This window comes from Anopheles coluzzii, chromosome X, assembly GCF_943734685.1.
Source record: "Anopheles coluzzii chromosome X, AcolN3, whole genome shotgun sequence".
Lineage (NCBI taxonomy): Eukaryota > Metazoa > Arthropoda > Insecta > Diptera > Culicidae > Anopheles > Anopheles coluzzii.
In genome coordinates, this window is record NC_064669.1 from 3,999,786 (window position 1) to 4,016,298 (window position 16,513).

General features: G+C 50.1%; 1 protein-coding gene across 3 annotated transcripts in view; it reads left to right on the forward strand.

The window, feature by feature from the left end:
- LOC120950273 (irregular chiasm C-roughest protein-like) overlaps positions 1-11,467 on the forward strand; it is a 72,926-nt gene extending 61,459 nt beyond the window's left edge. For all 3 annotated transcript variants that reach the window (XM_040368184.2, XM_040368193.2, XM_040368201.2), the window contains exons 3-8: positions 4,445-5,021; positions 5,856-6,385; positions 6,467-7,252; positions 7,338-7,621; positions 7,744-7,985; positions 8,134-11,467. In XM_040368184.2, the coding sequence (XP_040224118.2) occupies positions 4,631-5,021; positions 5,856-6,385; positions 6,467-7,252; positions 7,338-7,621; positions 7,744-7,985; positions 8,134-8,558 (2,658 nt within the window). In that variant the 5' untranslated portion in view covers positions 4,445-4,630 and the 3' untranslated portion in view covers positions 8,559-11,467. The remainder of the gene's footprint in view (positions 1-4,444; positions 5,022-5,855; positions 6,386-6,466; positions 7,253-7,337; positions 7,622-7,743; positions 7,986-8,133) is intronic.
- The last annotated feature ends 5,046 nt before the right edge of the window (positions 11,468-16,513 follow it).

Here is a 16,513-nt window from a genome sequence, read left to right on the forward strand (position 1 = left end):
TTTTGTGTCCGTTTTGTTTTTCGCTGCTTTCCACTCCACTCCACCGGTGGTAGTCGGAAAATCACTCACCTAAGCCTCTTACGCAAAACTTTTCTTCTTCCCGTGCCGCACCCGCCAACCAACAGGCCCGCTCCAAGCTGGGGTTGAGCCAGAAAACCGAGCGACGATTGGAGGTGGCGGCGTCGCACCGTGCGGAAGGTCAAACCGGGCGGCCCCCGGCCGGCCCATTTCCAATTTTCCAACTGGAAAAGGGGAGGAGCGGGGGGGGGGGAGAGTGGTAGGAAAAAAAACCCCATAAAAGTACCCCATCGTCGGTAAGCTTCTTAGCCCTTCTCCGCCACCCACACTCGCGCTGCAGGACTTCAAAAACCCTCCGCAGACGTGAGCGAGTGTCCTTGTCCGGTCCGTTTGTTTCTCGTTTTCGGGTTCTTCTCTGTGTGTGTGTGTGTGTGTGTGGGTTGTTTCTTTCTGTGTGCTGCTCCTATTTTATTTCCCCTTGATCGACGGTAATCGATCTCTAATTGGATGTTGTCCAATTCGCCTTCTTCACAAAAAAAAAAAAACGCAAAAGCGGTTCGGTTCGAGTGGGTGCGTGCGTGCGCGCTCGGCAAAATACTGCTGAGCTTGGCAAAGTGCGGAGCGGAGTGGACGGTCCACACAAAAAGCAACAACAACAAAAAGGGGCGGGAAAGGAGGCTGCTACTACGCCACTTGAAAACCCGCAAAAGAAGCTCCACTCGTGGGTTGTTCACTCAAAAAAAAAAAAAAAAAAACCCCTAGAAGCTTGGGGTTGATTTTCGGCCGAACGGCAACTTTGCTGAAGCACGGAAAATTATTTCAATTAAGCAATAGTATCCGTTTATCTTAATTTACAACCCATTGCAAAGCGTTCGAGCTGAGGACGTGAAAGGATCGATGTGCACCCCCCCTACCCGCGAAATGCAACAAACGGCGTGTGTCTCCGACACCAATCGCACGGTGTCAATGGTAAAGATATGCCCGATAGGCACGCTGCCTAGCGTCTGCTACGGCAGACACTGAACGACCCGTCACCCCCGCGGGGAAAACAAAAACTCAACCACTGGACCAGCTTTAACATCCCCAAAAGCTGCAAGGACCTGCGTGTGACAGGGCTGGCGGATAGTGTTCGAATGCCAACGAATGCCAGCGACGACGGCAGCAGCGTGGCACAGAGCACTCTGCAAGTTACCCAGGTTTTTTCCCGCAGGTTTTGTTTCTGGGATTAGGCTTCCCGTCGAACACCCTCGGAGCGAGTGAAGTGAACAAAGGAAACGCGTCTCCAGATGCATGCATGTTCCGGGTTTTGGCAAACATTCTTCCCACGCGCGACAGAGGCTACGCCACGGTACCCCACAAAGGGTGCCCCATTGGCACCTTTTTGGGGCGGTGCGGTGAAAGTAGGCGCTCTCCTGCTCTCGCCCCCCTGGGAGAGCATGGTAATCGTCACGACACGGTCGAAAAGCTACCTGCCCGGGTGTCGATTCTGCATTCTATTGGATTCATTCGCTGGGGGGGGGGGGGGAGTGGAGAGGGTATGCGAGCGGGAGTGCTTGAAGTAAGGGCTATCGCCTCTTTTCAGATTCCAGCGCGCTCCAGCCATGATCTGAGGATGCTTTCGGCGTGTTAGAAATAGCAAAAACACACACACACACACACACACACACACACACACACACACACACACACACACACAGACAGAGCAAGAACAAAAAGCGCCGGCCATTGGGACCCGGTTGCACGGGTGGGTGCGATTCACTTCGGTTCGGTTTTGGTCCTTCGAACCGGATTCAAGCGGTGCCAGTCAACAAGCGTGCACGGTCCGCCCAGCCCAACTTCAACCCCTTCGCGCGCAAACACATGTAAATGAAAAGTTGGACCACGTCCCATTGTCTGGGGTCCCATTGTCTTGCCGTGAAAGCGAAACCATGCTGCCTGTGTATGTGTGTGTGTGTGTGTGTGTATGTGCAAGAGCGTTAGCATATGTCGCAGGACAGTGGCACGCATCGTCGGGGCAGTGTCGCCAAGCTCACAAAGTGTAACGGTTTATCGGTCCGCACTGGAGGGACACAATGGGTGGGGGGGTGGTCCCGCGCCGATGAGTCCGCAGCCCGAAACAATGGGTGTGTTATCATTTATGACACTCTCCAGCTCGAAAAAGCCGCGACCGGTGGTATGCAAGGCAGCCAAAGCCTTTTCCAAAGGGCCATTTTGCAAAGCCCACCTTTGCGCTGGACACCGTTCGGCACTTTGGCAGTTGCCCGCAACCCAACCACCCACCCACCCACACCCTGGCGGGCATTGGTGTGTCCGGGGACGCCGGGCCCCGGGAGATAAGGGCAGGCAACGCTGTGGCTGTGCCACTGTGGTACTGTTGGGTCGTTTGCGGTAAGATAACGTCAACGGAACGGTTGAGGCAAAAACGGCCTTCAATTGCGGCCCTTGTCATGGCGTGTGTATTGCAAGTGTGTGTGTGTGTGTGTGCGCGCGGACGAACGGTGCAGTGTTGCGCCTGCATGGTAGGCCATCCGCACAACGCTCGGGAACGGCTTCCTGCAGCCGGTTTCCGCTCGCGCGTTCGTGCGGCGTTTGGTGCGCGGGAATTGATGGTTGATAAAATTAAGACATAATTTTACGACGCAGCCGGCCGGAGGCCAGAGCACTGCCTGGCGGGGCGAACCATATTTTCAATCAACCTGCAGGGAGGAGGGGGAAAACAGACAGGTTGGGACAGCTGCGCTTGGACCACTCGCGACTTAGCATTGTGAAGTGAGCCAAAATCAATTTGTTTCGATCTCTCTGCGGGACGTGGGGTTTTTTTTATTATAGCACGCGCGTTGAAGGTGGATTGCGAGTGGGCGTGTGTGTGTGTGTGTGTGTGTGTTTTATTTCATCCGCTCCATTCGGGTGATAGCCGGTCGATGGAATCTTGTTAAGGGCAAACAGTTTACAACGGCATAAAACGGTTTCGCCCAACCTCCCAATCGACGCAAACATCCGTTAACAACCTGGCGGGGGGGGGGGGGGGGAGGGAGACTGCCCAAAGAAAGAAAACTTACCCACACGTACCGAAGAAAGAAAGGTGAAGCAATTCTGGACGCACATAAAATGCTGTTTAAAATAAATAAACCTGCAGTAAATCAAATTTTTAAGACACGAAAAGTGTGCGGCCTCTCCCCCCCCCCCCCAACCGACACCGAACCCTGTAGCCGAAACGTGCCTTAGAATCGTTCGCTGCTCACTAGCTGTGTGTTGTGCGTGGGGGGGGGGGGCTGGCGAAGGAGGGAATGTCGTAAAAGTGTGCCTTTTTGTAAAAGAAGCGAGGAAGGAGACAAAAAAAAAGCATTCGGCCCCGCAGCAATCCTTAATCCAACCCCAAAAGCCGACACCGGAGGGGAGGGGGTGGGAGAGTTGGTAGCGCAGGAAGGCAAAGAGCGGAGCTGAGATGAGCAACTCGACGGATTACCGAGTCCCGTGGCAGTTTGGGGCATAAAATCAAATCACAATCCTCCGAAATTCGATCGAACTGCTCGTAAAAAACCACTGTCATTTACATACTGACAACCATTTTTGTGCTCGTTTTTTTCCCCTCTCTCTCTCTCTCTCTTTTCCTGCTTACTGTGCATCTGTGGGTAAAGGAGAGCGAGAGGGGAGCGTGCGATAGGATGGTAACAATCGGAACCGGTCGATTGCTCCACTTTCAATCAGATCGGCAACGAAACAAGAAGGAGCGGATCGGAACGGTGCTGTGCGAGTGTGCCTCCGCAGAGGATTACCTTTTGCATCCCTTTCTCTCTGTCTCTCTCTCTCTCTCTGTCTCACCCTCTGTCTCTCTTTCTGGCCTCTACAGGCTACTGCCTCGCACGCCAGATAATTGTTGGGCTCTTCCACCGTTCACACTTTTCGTCGACGGTGCTAGCGGAGTGGAAGAGATTGTCTTTTTGTTTGATTTTTCGTTGTATTTTTTGTGTCTGATTCGTCTCCCCGATGAGAAATTGAATCATCTCACCTCATCTCGGAGGCAGCAGCAGCAAAAAAAATACGAAACGGAAAATCAATCTTGCCGCTTGGGTCTGATTTGTATCGGAGGGGCGGAATTGATGCCTAGCGATGGTGGTAGGGTAGGGGGAGACATTATCGCCCCCTTCCCCATCTGTACGTGTGTGCGCGCACACAGGTAAAACGGGCCATCAAAATCATCCATCGCTGTCTGCTGGCGGGGAAACACACTCACTCAATTGTTATTGCCACCGAAATGAAACCCATGATGGCGGTTTGATGATGGGTGGTTTTCCCTTTATTTACGTTTTTTTTTTTCTCGGGGCGTAAAATTAACTTCATTCCACCCCTTGCGCCCAAGGGGTTATCGCTTCAATCGTGGAAATACTAATCTATTTTTTGCATCTTTTTTTTTTTTTCGTTGCAGGTCCCGACTAGTGCACAGCCGTACTAGGCGCACTCGGAGATGCATCGGGACCGGTAGCCGACGCGACCTTGCCGACGAAGACGACCGACGATCGAGCGCAGACACAGCAGTAGTAGGGAGCTGCTTTGCGAAAAGTGACAAACAAACCACAACAAAAAAACACAACAACAAAAAATACACCGAAAAATGGCAAACGGAAGCCTGCGGTTTACGGTGCTAGTGTACGGCACGTTCGCGCTGCTCCTCTCCCGGACGGTGGTGCACACCACGGCCAGTGCCGGTAGCAGCAGTAGTGGTGGTGGTGGTGGTGGGGTGCAAAAGTTTGCGATGGAACCGCAGAACCAGACGGCAATAGTGGGGTCGCGGGTGACGCTGCCCTGCCGGGTCGAGTCGAAGGTGGGCCAGCTCCAGTGGACGAAGGATGACTTCGGGCTCGGGTGGCACCGGAACCTGAGCGGCTTCGACCGCTACTCGATGGTCGGGAGCGACGAGGAGGGCGACTACTCGCTCGAGATCTACCCGCTGATGCTGGACGACGAGGCACGGTACCAGTGCCAGGTGGGCCGCGGAAAGGATGGTAAGTGTGAGCTGAGAAGTGATCCACTCAGCAGCGTGAGTTACTTCAGAGCGTATGAGTTAGTGCGGCTCAAATGCTCAACTCACTCACTAAGAGTTATTAAAAAGTACTATGAGCGGGTTACTAGTAGTCACTGAGAGCTAAATCACTCATTCGACAATGAGTTCTGGAAAGAGTTCTTCCACTCACTTAAGTGTTTAGCGCTACATCTAAAGAGCTAAACGACTCATCGAAGATAAGCTCTCGAAAGAGTTATTTACCCTATGATTGTTTAGTTCACCCTGAGTGACAATCACTCATTTCGGATGAACTCGCAAAAGAATGATTTAACTTGAGAATGACTCATTTCACAGTGAACGAGTCGCAGTAGAGTATCATTCCTCGTGATTTAGCGCTCAAAAGAGTTATGTAACTCATAGAATATCTTGGAGGGAGTGATGGCATGAAGAGTTAAATCAGATTTCAAAATTTTATTCCAAAATGAGTTCCCACTCAGAGCATTTTAGCTTCTAGGGTTCGCTAGAAGTGAAATAACTCGTGAAGATGTTGCTCTTTACCTCAATTTTACCTCTCTTATGATATAATTATCTGTTAGTGAGTTACTGTATGATGAGAAGAGTAACACATTGCAAATTAATTCACGAAAATGGTGGTAAACTCACAATACATTAAAATCTCGATGAGTGAGCTGAGCTGAGTGTCAATTTCGCAAAGAGGTAAATCGCCAATGAGTGCTCTTCCTGTTGCTTGCACTCAACTCACTCACTCATTCTTACCCAGTGTGTACATCACGTGCTGACATACGCTTTCCCGCTACCGTACCCTCTCCTGCAGGTACGCCCGGCATTAGGTCGAGCTTCGCCACGCTGACAGTATTAGTTCCGCCGGAACCGCCGAAAATAGTGCAGGGTGACTTTCTGGTCACGACCGAGGATCGGGAGATTGAGCTCGAGTGTGTGTCGGTCGGCGGCAAACCGGCGGCCGAAATTACCTGGATCGACGGGCACGGCACGGTGCTCACCAAGGGCATCGAGTACGTGAAGGAACCGATGGGCGATACCGGCCGCTTCACCGCGAAATCGATCCTGAAGCTGACGCCGAAGAAGGAGCACCACAACACGTCCTTCACCTGCCAGGCGCAGAACACGGCCGACCGGACGTACCGGTCGGTGCGGCTCAAGCTGGAGGTGAAGTACGCGCCGAAGGTAAGCGTGAGCGTCGTCGGTGGCGCACTGGCCGGCGGTCGCATCCCGGAAGGGGCCGAGGTGCGGCTGTCGTGCCGGGCCGACGCGAACCCAAGCGACGTCACCTACCGATGGTACAGGGCGGACGAACCGATCGTGGGCGACTACACGACGGAACTGGTAAGTGATGCAGTGCAGCAGCTGTCAAGGCACACGCGTTGGTACTGAGCGCAACGGTTTCATTTTCTACAAAACAAACAGGTCATACACAACGTCTCGAAGGAGTACCACGACGCGGTGATCAAGTGCGAGGTGCACAACGCGGTCGGCAAGAGCGAGGAGAGCGAAATCCTCGACATCAGCTACGGGCCGACGTTCCGCACCCGGCCCCAGTCGGTCGAGACGGACCTCGACCGGAAGGTGACGCTGGCCTGCGACGTGGACGGCAATCCGCCGCCCGAGATCATCTGGGTGCACGAGGAGTCCGGCCGGATCGTGTCCAGCAGCGCGAACATCACGCTGATGGCGACGCGCGAAACGGCCGGCCGGTACTGCTGCAAGGCGAGCGTGCGCGGCTTCCCGGACATCGAGGCGACGGCGGCGATCCAGCTCAAGGGCCCGCCGACGATCCGGTCGCCCCGCCAGCAGTACGGCTCGGTGAACGACAACTCGCAGATCCAGTGCGACGCGATCGCGATCCCGAAGGCGAAGCAGGTGATCTGGACGTACAACGGGCTGGAGGTGAGCGGCGAGAACGAGCACACGATACTGGAGAACCATTCGCCCGAGGGCGTCCGGTCCACGCTGATCATACCGAAGAGCAAGCGGCAGCACTTCGGCGTGTACAACTGCACCGTGCTGAACGAGTACGGCAGCGACTCGCTCGAGATACAGTTCGCACCGATGGAGTCGTCGTCGCTGCCGGTCGTCATCATACTGATCGTGGCGGTCGTGTTCATCACGTTCGTGCTGGTGCTGGTGGTGAGCCTGTGCTGCTGCGAGCGGAAGGGCAACAAGAAGCTGCCGCCGGCGGACGTCATTACGGATGTAAGTGGGGGGGGGCACCGCAGGGAAATGTGTTACTTATACATTAACTTTTTATTTGCTGTTTTCTTCTTTTTTTGCAAAGCAGCATTACATGACGGAAAAGACGTGCAAGGAGAGCGACCGGTCGTCCAACGTGAGCGACCTGAAGATTGACCGGGACCACGAGTACTCCGAAACCTGCTCCGGCACGGACAGTATCGCGACCCGGCTGGCAATGAACATGATGGGCTCGTCGAGCGGCGGCAGCAACAATAGTGGCGGTGGAGGAGGAGGAGTAGGAGGAGGAGTGGTCAGTGGAGGTGGTGGCGGTGGCGGTGGTGGTGGTGGTGTACCGCTAGCCGGCCCGGTTCGCATTCCCAACGATTATCGGTAAGTTTGGTAGTTTTGGTTGTAAAAACGATAGTTTGCGATGCACGTTGCATACCATTCGGGCGGTATTTATTGAGCGTCTTTTTTTTTTTTTTTTCGTTCTGTGTTCTTTCACTCCCCAGCTACTCGGGTGACTATTCCGACGGCATTGGTTCGACGCTGCAGGCGAAAATTGGACAAAGCAATGGTGGGTACGTGCCGTACGTCGACTACGCCCAGGACTACAACCTGCCGATGCACATATCGAGCAACGGGCAGCTGCCGAACGGCAACCTAAGCCTGACGCGGAACCGTGAGCTGCGGCAGGACAACGGGCTGCCCAGCATCCAGAGCGGCATGGGCTCGCTGTCGGCCGGTTTGATGAGTAAGTCTTTCCTTTTGTCGTTTAGTACTTTTCTCCAAAAACAAAAAAAAAAAACAAAAGTAGCATTACAAGCATCTCAGGATACACAAACTCACCACCCGTATCTTCAACCTTAATCTCTTCGCCATGAAAAAAAAAACAAAAACAGATACATCCCTGATGAACGCACCGAGCATAGATCCGCGGTACAGCGCGACGTACGGCAATCCGTACCTGCGCAGCAGCAGCACCCATCTGCCCCCGCTGCCCCCGCCCAGCACGGCCAACCCGGCGATGACGCCGGCCCCGCCACCGTACAGTGCCGGCCGGCATCCGACCAGCGCCCTGCTGATGGGCGTCAACATGGGCGTCAACTCGGGCAGCGTCATCGGCATCGGCTCGAGCCTGACCAGCCCGGAATCGATCCGGTCGACCAGTGCCGGCAGCAGCGACCCGGCCGGAACCGCGGCCCAGCAGCAGCAGCAGCAGGGCGGCCAGGTGGCCGCCGGACAGACGGGCAGCCCGGCCCCGGGCCAGTTCATACTGCCCGCGAACGGGGACATACGCAAGGGGGCGCTGGCGACCCACGTCTAGCGGGGCGGCGGCTCCGCACCACCCCCATCCACCACCGAGCCATCGAGAGCGTGCAGAGCGGCGGCCCCGCACCCGTCTCCTTCCATCGTTTCCTCGCGCTCCTCGCTCCCGCGCCAAGCCAAAACCCCCCATCCCCCCTCGCGCACTGTGCTGCTTTGCGGGCTTGCAGCCATTTAGGGGCATCCGTGTCTCCATGTGTAGGATAGGTATTTTTTTTTAATTTTCGTTTCCTCATGAGTGGATAAGAGAGAGAGAGAGAGAGAGAGAGAGAGAGAGAGAGAGAGGGAGAGAGAGTATGTGAATGTGTGTGTGAGTGATTTTATCAATGCTTGCAACCAGCACACGACACACACACACACACAGACATACACGCGTGGCCATTAGATCATATTGACCAGAAGTAATCAATCCTAGGCTGTAAATGCGCCCGTGTGCAATGATTGCATTAAGAGATCGTCCATAAATGATGTAATGCCAAAAACGAACAAAAATATAATTGTTACGTTGTTTATGGACGGTCCCCTAATTGCTACCAGATAGCGAAACAGGTCTAATTTTGTGGGCAAAAACAAAGCACACACGCACATTGGAGTAGGAAACTTTCTTTTTTTTCCAGCTTTCCTGCGTCATACTCCGCAGCCAAACGAGCGTGACAGCATAGGAAGCGATGCTTAATGTTTTGGTCTTCTTTTAGTTCCGGGGCGACTGTATGCAGTTTTGTTTTGTATCTGCCCCTTCCCCGTCACCCCGCTCATGCAAACTGCCTACGATGTAATGGATGTGTATGGAGCGTGTCATACAAACATACGTACATAAACACACACACAAACACGCACAAACACCCAAAGGCAAAATTAACATGTGCAGCAGCAGCACCGTTTGATCGTTTAACTTTTTTTTTTAATCTATTTTGATTCAAAATGTGTGGCCTTATTAAATGAGAAAGCAAAAATGTAGGAAAACAGGAGCAAACCAAAAACACACTACAAAAGAATGTTAAAAAAAAAACAATTACACGAAACACACACAATCACAGTGACACATGTGCTGCACATACAAGCGGAAGGAGCGTAGCCAAATGCTGGTAAAAGGAATTCATCAAAGCTCGTCTACTCATAGCTTAAATACGACAATGAGCGTGCGAGCGTGCGATGTGTGAGTTTACACTTGCGTGTACATACGTGTGTGTGTGTGTGTGTGCATATATACATATATACTTGGAGTGTTTATATAGGGATATACACGCAGCTTGACGTGTTGCTTACGATGTGCGCGCAAGCTGCTTTAGCGATTCGCTGCTAAACCATCCCTCTCCCCTTTCTCCTCCTCCTCCTCCGCCCAGCAAAGGTGGAAGATGTTCGCAGGCCAGCAAAGGTTAGACACAATTTTAGACTAGCAAAAAAAAAAAAAAAAAACACTCCAACGCCACCACTTTCCATCGAAACGTACGAAAAGGGGGAAAAGTCAAAGCAAAATCTCGCTGCACAGGGATGGTTAGCGCTTTAGCTTAAAAAAGTACACATGTTTAGCTGAACATCGGAGCGGGGGTAAAGAGTTTAGTACATTATAATGCTTTTCTTTTTTTTTTTTTTAAAAAAGGAGAAAAATCCCAAAATCATGAATCGCCATGAAACAAACAAACAAGCGCGAGGCATGAGCGGTGGTGGATTATTGGACGAGAGGAAATCACACCGAAAGCCATGCAAGGCTGATGCATGCTGGTGCTTGTGGCCGTGCGCCATGCGTATATGTATGTGTGTGTGTGTGAGTTCAAATTGGGAAAGGAATTCGGAACGAGACAACAACAAAACCAAACTAAGCAGCTTAAAATAATTCTTTCTTCGTTTTTGGCAAGTGTATGTGTGTGTGTCGTTTGTAAAGGTGTGAGAGTGTACGTGTATCGCACCAGCTGCGATGCACGCGCGCGCGATTGAGCACATTTGTTGTGTTGTTGTTGTTGTTGCTTGCACTGCACGTTTGTCTACCTTGCAGGCGCTTCGAAACTGCACGCAACACCATTTTCAGCTTTGCACCTTGCCTCCCCCATATTACTGTATCCATATGCTTGGTTTAACAAAGACACACACACACACGCACACATGCACACACTGAGATATAAAGTGTGCTTTGGGACGGCGGCACAGCGAAGCAGCCGAACGGAATTTATTCGAGAGAAAAGCAAACAAACAAACTGTACATTGGGGCAGCAAGGCGATTGGTTTTTCCTTGGGGGGAGTGGCAGGGTCTGGCTGGCCTGTGGCCCCGAGAGAATGCATCATGTGAGAATATACCAAATTGTTTTTTTTTTTTTTTTTAATATGTGTATAGCTATTAATTTTTAGTCAGCGGCGGTCGCAGCGGCTCGCCTCGTGTACAGCCCGCTCGCCGCTTCTTATAGGTTTAACTCTCTTCGCTAAGATTTCATTTAGGGCAGCAAAGCAAAACAACTCCCCCCACCCCCTCCCCCTTCGACCGGTGCTTTGAGTTGAGGGAGAAGAAAAGGAAGGAGGGGTAATATAAGCGAAAATCGAGAGAGAGAGAGAGAGAGAGAGAGAGAGAGAGAGAGAGAGAGAGAGAGAGAGAGAGAGAGAGAGAGAGAGGGGAAAAACAAGCTACTCGCGTAAGAATAGAACATAGCACGTAAGTACTCGCCGGAGAAACGTAAACACAAGCTCCAGCGAGAGAGAGATTAGGGAAGTAGGGGAAAGGGAAAGCACGGAGAAGCGAGAGGAGGTTACCTCCCTCTCGTCGCCCACTTTCCGCCCCAAAGTTCTCGCTAAGGCCATTCGACTGAAATTCGTATCGTTTTTTAAAGGCGCTCGATTCGCATTACAGTAGGCGACGAACCCTCCCCCGGTTGACGTAGCGTCTTATTGCATAAAAAAACGAGAAAACAGGAACACACACACGAAAAAACGAAAACAAACAAACAGATTGTCCCAACAATACATCGTTCAAACTCATTCAAGCAGTAGGCAGTAAGTACTTAATCGGTAAGACGAATCTTGGTGCCCAAACCTTAGCAGCTTGGAACGCGGAACATACACACACACACATATATCTTAGTAGCTAAGCGTGATGCTAGTAAAACAAAACAAAAGGGAATGCAACCACGCGCAGAGTAGTCACAGTGGAGGACCCGACAATTGTACGCCAGTAAGAGGGAATAGCAAGAGAGGGAAATTTGCATCCAATCTATCGATAGTTTGTACATACACAGATAAAAAGCGCATACGAAATCGTTATACTTTTCTTTTCGTTCATGTATTATAAAGCGTATAGGTTTATACATATATACATACAAACACACACAGACATGCATCCATATTAAAAATACAACTAGAGCTATATATACAAATAGAAATTATGCTTATAGATAGAGAAAAATAAGAGAGGAAAGAGCAAAACTCGACTGTATTATAAACATATTTTTAACCTTCATCTTCCCTCCCCGACTCCCCATGCCAACCCCTCCCCGCGCATGTTGTCAGCTCGCATCTCGATGCGGGAAAGTGAAAGTGATGTTGTAATTACCGTCATTATAGCGACAACAGCGACACTGTTCGGCTTACAGCCCTCCCCCAACCCTTCCCACCCTGCCGCATCGCATCCCCATCGGTGGAGCGGTACGGGGGGGGGACCACGTTATAGCTTAATTGGTAAGGGATCTAGCAGGCAGGCCGGAGCAGCTGCGGCACACGCAACATAGACTCAAGCAGACGGCAAAGCGAGCGCCCTCGAGCTCCTTCCGCCCACCCCTCCCCCTTTCCCCGAGCGAAAACCACTCAAAAAGTATGTGAACAAAACTGTCAATTTGTACATAGTATGGAATTCTTTACTATAGCGTTAAGTATTTGAAAGTCAATTGAATCTCATTTAAATAAACGAAACAGATTTTAAAAACTGACAGCCCTGGCAACTGCCGCTTTCGCTTCCTTTCGCCCTCAGTCACCTACTTCTCCCCCCCCCCCCCCCCACCACGGCATCCGAAAACAAAAGAACGTACGCACGCTACGAGGCTAAGGGGGGGGGGGGCCCGAGTGCGAGGAGTCAATTTGAATGCAAATGGTTTGCATTTTCTTCGTTTCGCTTGCGCTCGCCGGTGTGCAAAAAAAAAGAAACAAAAAACAAAACTTCGCTTCGTCTACCGCCACGATGCGCTTTCCCGTGCGCGCGAGGCGGTGGCTGGCGGGGCGGGGTACACGATATAAATTCACCCGGTGCGATGATACACAAAAATCTACCTCCAGCAAAGCCCTTTCCTCCTCTGTGTGCGAGTGGAGTTGGGCGAACACTGGTGGCGGCGGCAAACGAGCTGTAGTTGCAATGGTTTTTTTTTTTTTTTCATTTTTTTGCTCTTTCTTTCGCGCGTCTTTCACGAGCCTTGCTGGAAGCTCCCTGCCGGAAAACGCGCGAAACGCGCTGCGGGGCATGAATAATGAAAGCGAGTCGCATGGTTTCGGTGCAGGCTAGGTTTTGGCTTTTTCTGCTTGCATTCTTTGCCCGTACGCTTCCTCGACAGTGCGACAGTGGTGGGCAACTTGCTGCTGAACTAGTGAGTGTGTATTTTAATGGAAGAATAGTCGTTTTGTATGAAATTTGTTGTGTATTTTTCCTAATTTTCCTTCTTATTTTAACTCATTTTGCGAGTACAGAAGGAATTCAAGACTGTCTTTGTCGAAAAGAATGAAAATAAAACACGAGTTTTACATTTTGCTGCGCTCAATTCTGATTTGTCTGCTTCAAACTATTATTTATCTCAAAATACATATGGAAAGAAAAATTGCATACTTTTAGGCGCTTCTCAAATTTGCTCATTTGGTAACATTAATTTAATTCAAAAAATGAAGCTACACTTTGATTAAAATGTTCTGATATAACTTGATGCTTTGATTAGAATGTTCAGGTATAATTGAAAAGCTTTTCTATTGCATCTTGCTGTTTGCATCACTTTAAGCATGATGCTTGCTCAAATATAAGCCAACGATCGATAATTTATGGCAAGATCGATTGTGACGTTTGCTGGTACTGACTATAGATGTACATTTTCGACGTTGTATTCTAGTTTTTTTTTTTAATTTCATAATGCGTTAAATAAATTGATTTTGTATAACAAAAAGCATTCATCTAGGCGCATACAGAACACCATGAAGTAAAAAAAAGTGCCTACCTTTAGGCGGTCATTACATGCTATAAAACATGCAATACTTTTGCATACCTTTGGGCGCTTTTAGACTGTTCACCGAGGTTGACAACCACTGTCGGGGCTGTCTTGATTTTTCCTCCGTTTGCAACGAATTTTCTATGCCAGCTAGGAATGTCACTCGCGGATATATTTTTCATTGCTGATTTCCCTTCAGTTGTACCTGCATTCTCTCTCTCTCTCTTTCTCTCTCACTCTCTCTTGCTACCGGGCATCAGCAAGGAGTTTGCAGTGACGAATACATTTCCGATCCGATTGTTCCTACTTACCGGTCCGTCCCAGCTTTTGTGCCCCGAGTGAGTTAATTGAAAAACTAATCCCCACTTTGCTGCCACTTCTGAGCAGCCACAATCAATAAAAGGCATCCGTCCGCCCGCCCCCTCGAGCCTTTGTCGAGCCTTTCAACTGTCAACTGTTGCCGCCAGCTTGTGTGTCCTGCTCTGTGCGTAGTTTTTGGAACTTGCCCGCAGTCTAATTGCCAGCTGCCCGCCAGCAGCTAAAAGCAGGGACGACCGCAAACGAAACGAAACTGCCCACCGAACGCGTACGACGTAAACAAACGCATTAATACTTCATAAATAGTCGGCGTTCATTAATAAATTATGCAGCGGGTGGAAGGGATGCTGAGCCCCGGCCACTGGACACTCGGGCCGGACGCGCTCGGTCCAGTGCGACCGAAGCTGTTGCATCCGCAAAACAACCGATGACGAGCAGTGCTGTCTACGAGCACGCATGTTTGTGTGTGTGTGTGTTTGGGATGGAGGAAAGTTCGATTTGCCGTAGTGATTGTCCTGCTGACGGTCATTATTATCGTCCTTATCGTGTCCACCCGTGCGGGGTTGCGGGCGGCCTGTGTCTCGTGCGGTCGGAGAAGCAAAGGCAGCAAGGGCAGAAACGCCTCCAGAGCTTCGCATTCAGCCAAGACAGCAACTTCAATTAGCAGTGGCTGTGTCCGGCCGTAGTTGTACACCAGCCCGTTTCCCGCAGTGCCCGCTGGCACCGTTCCGCCTCACCAGCGCCATCAACAACTCCCAGCGGTATATCACCGACAATAATAAACTGCCTGGGCCTGCCTGGCCCGCTTGCTCGTACCGTACACTCTACCTCTGCACACAGCAATACACACGTACACAGATAGACAGAGAGAGAGAGACATAGACAAAAGAAGACCTGAAACGTGTAAGGCTCGTCAAGGCGGCAAATTGTGCCGGGCCGTGTGAATGCCAACATGATATGTCCTTGTCGACGCACTGGAAATCATTCATTGATGGACACCGTCGCTGTGATACTGTGCCCGGGCATTGCATCACAATGGGCGAACGTTTTGCATCTGGTCCTGGGGGTCGCTTACCGGAGGGTAGCAACTGAGCTGCTGTCTTGAGATGCGGCCGAGCAGGCCAAGGTTGTTGCTCGCTGTCCGGTACTCTTTTATCTGCCGCACTGTATGGACTGACTGGGCGATTGTTTTTGTTTTTTGTTTTTTTTTTTGTTTTGTTTTGTTCTTGCCAGCATGCTGGTTTGCAACTGAAGAACAGTAAAGCTAACCGTGTGGTTGTAATTATATGTAAAGCTTTTGTAATTGCGCCAGAATGCAATTTTTGTTACCGGTTGCTGATTGGTTAGCCTATCATTCAGGCGCTGGAGTGTTATTGGAAGAGCTTTCTGCCTACCTTCAGGCGCTCTGGACTTGCACAACAAGCCTTGTTTGTCTTTGCAGCTGCAGACGAATTGTTTGTTTATTTTTTTTTTTTTGCCCCCTATTCCGCACATGCACGCTGGGCAAACAAGTCATCAGCACTCGTTAGCAGCAAGGTAGCACGACGCTAAAAGTCTATAACGCTGAAAGGCATGCACCATTTTGGTGCATTTATTTAGTTATGCAGTCATTTGAGCATTAAAAAAAGTCATAAAGGTAGCTACATCAACTTTACCTCGATGACATCTGTACATAACGCCTGAAGGTATGCAATATGGTGCTTTTAATTGTATTTTATGGTAAAACTAGTAATTTTCCTCTTCTTCTTCTTCTTCTTCTTCTTATTATTATTATTATTATTAATATTTTGATTATTATTATTATTATTATTATTATTATTATTATTATTATTATTTTAATTATTATTATTATTATTCTTCTTCTTGGCCTGCTCATGTACGAGTCATGTCCTCCAACAAAACCAGGCTGGTTAGCTGCTGACGAAAGTGCATGCAGGTGACTGTGATGGCACGGAAGTTGGCACAGTCCAGCCTGTCGCCCTTTTTGTACACTGGTGGGTATATGACACCCAGTTTCCGCTCGTCCGGTTCGTTCTTCCTGAATGCCCAAATCCTCACAATCCGCCGATGCATGGTGACGGCATGCCGCTGCTCCGGACCCATCTTGAACCGGCCACTAGATCATCGCTGCCAGCTGACTTGTTACACTACAGCTGTTCGGTGGCACCAATGACTTCGTCCAAAGATGGCGGGGGCACTTCGTCACCGCCGTGCTGGCTCCACTACGCGTAGCAATTAAACGCCTAAAAGTATGCCAATAAGCGCTACGAAGTTGACCATCTTATTAGAAATGAATCGAAAAACGATTCTTGTTACCAAAAACCAATAGCATATACCAATAGCAATAGCTTATCCAATTTGATATCAAAATTTAAACTTACTTTTTGCAATACGCAATCAATATCAATAAATATTTGATCAAAATTCCAAACTAAAATAAAAAAAAAACAGCGAAAAGTGGACAAAAGTACACATT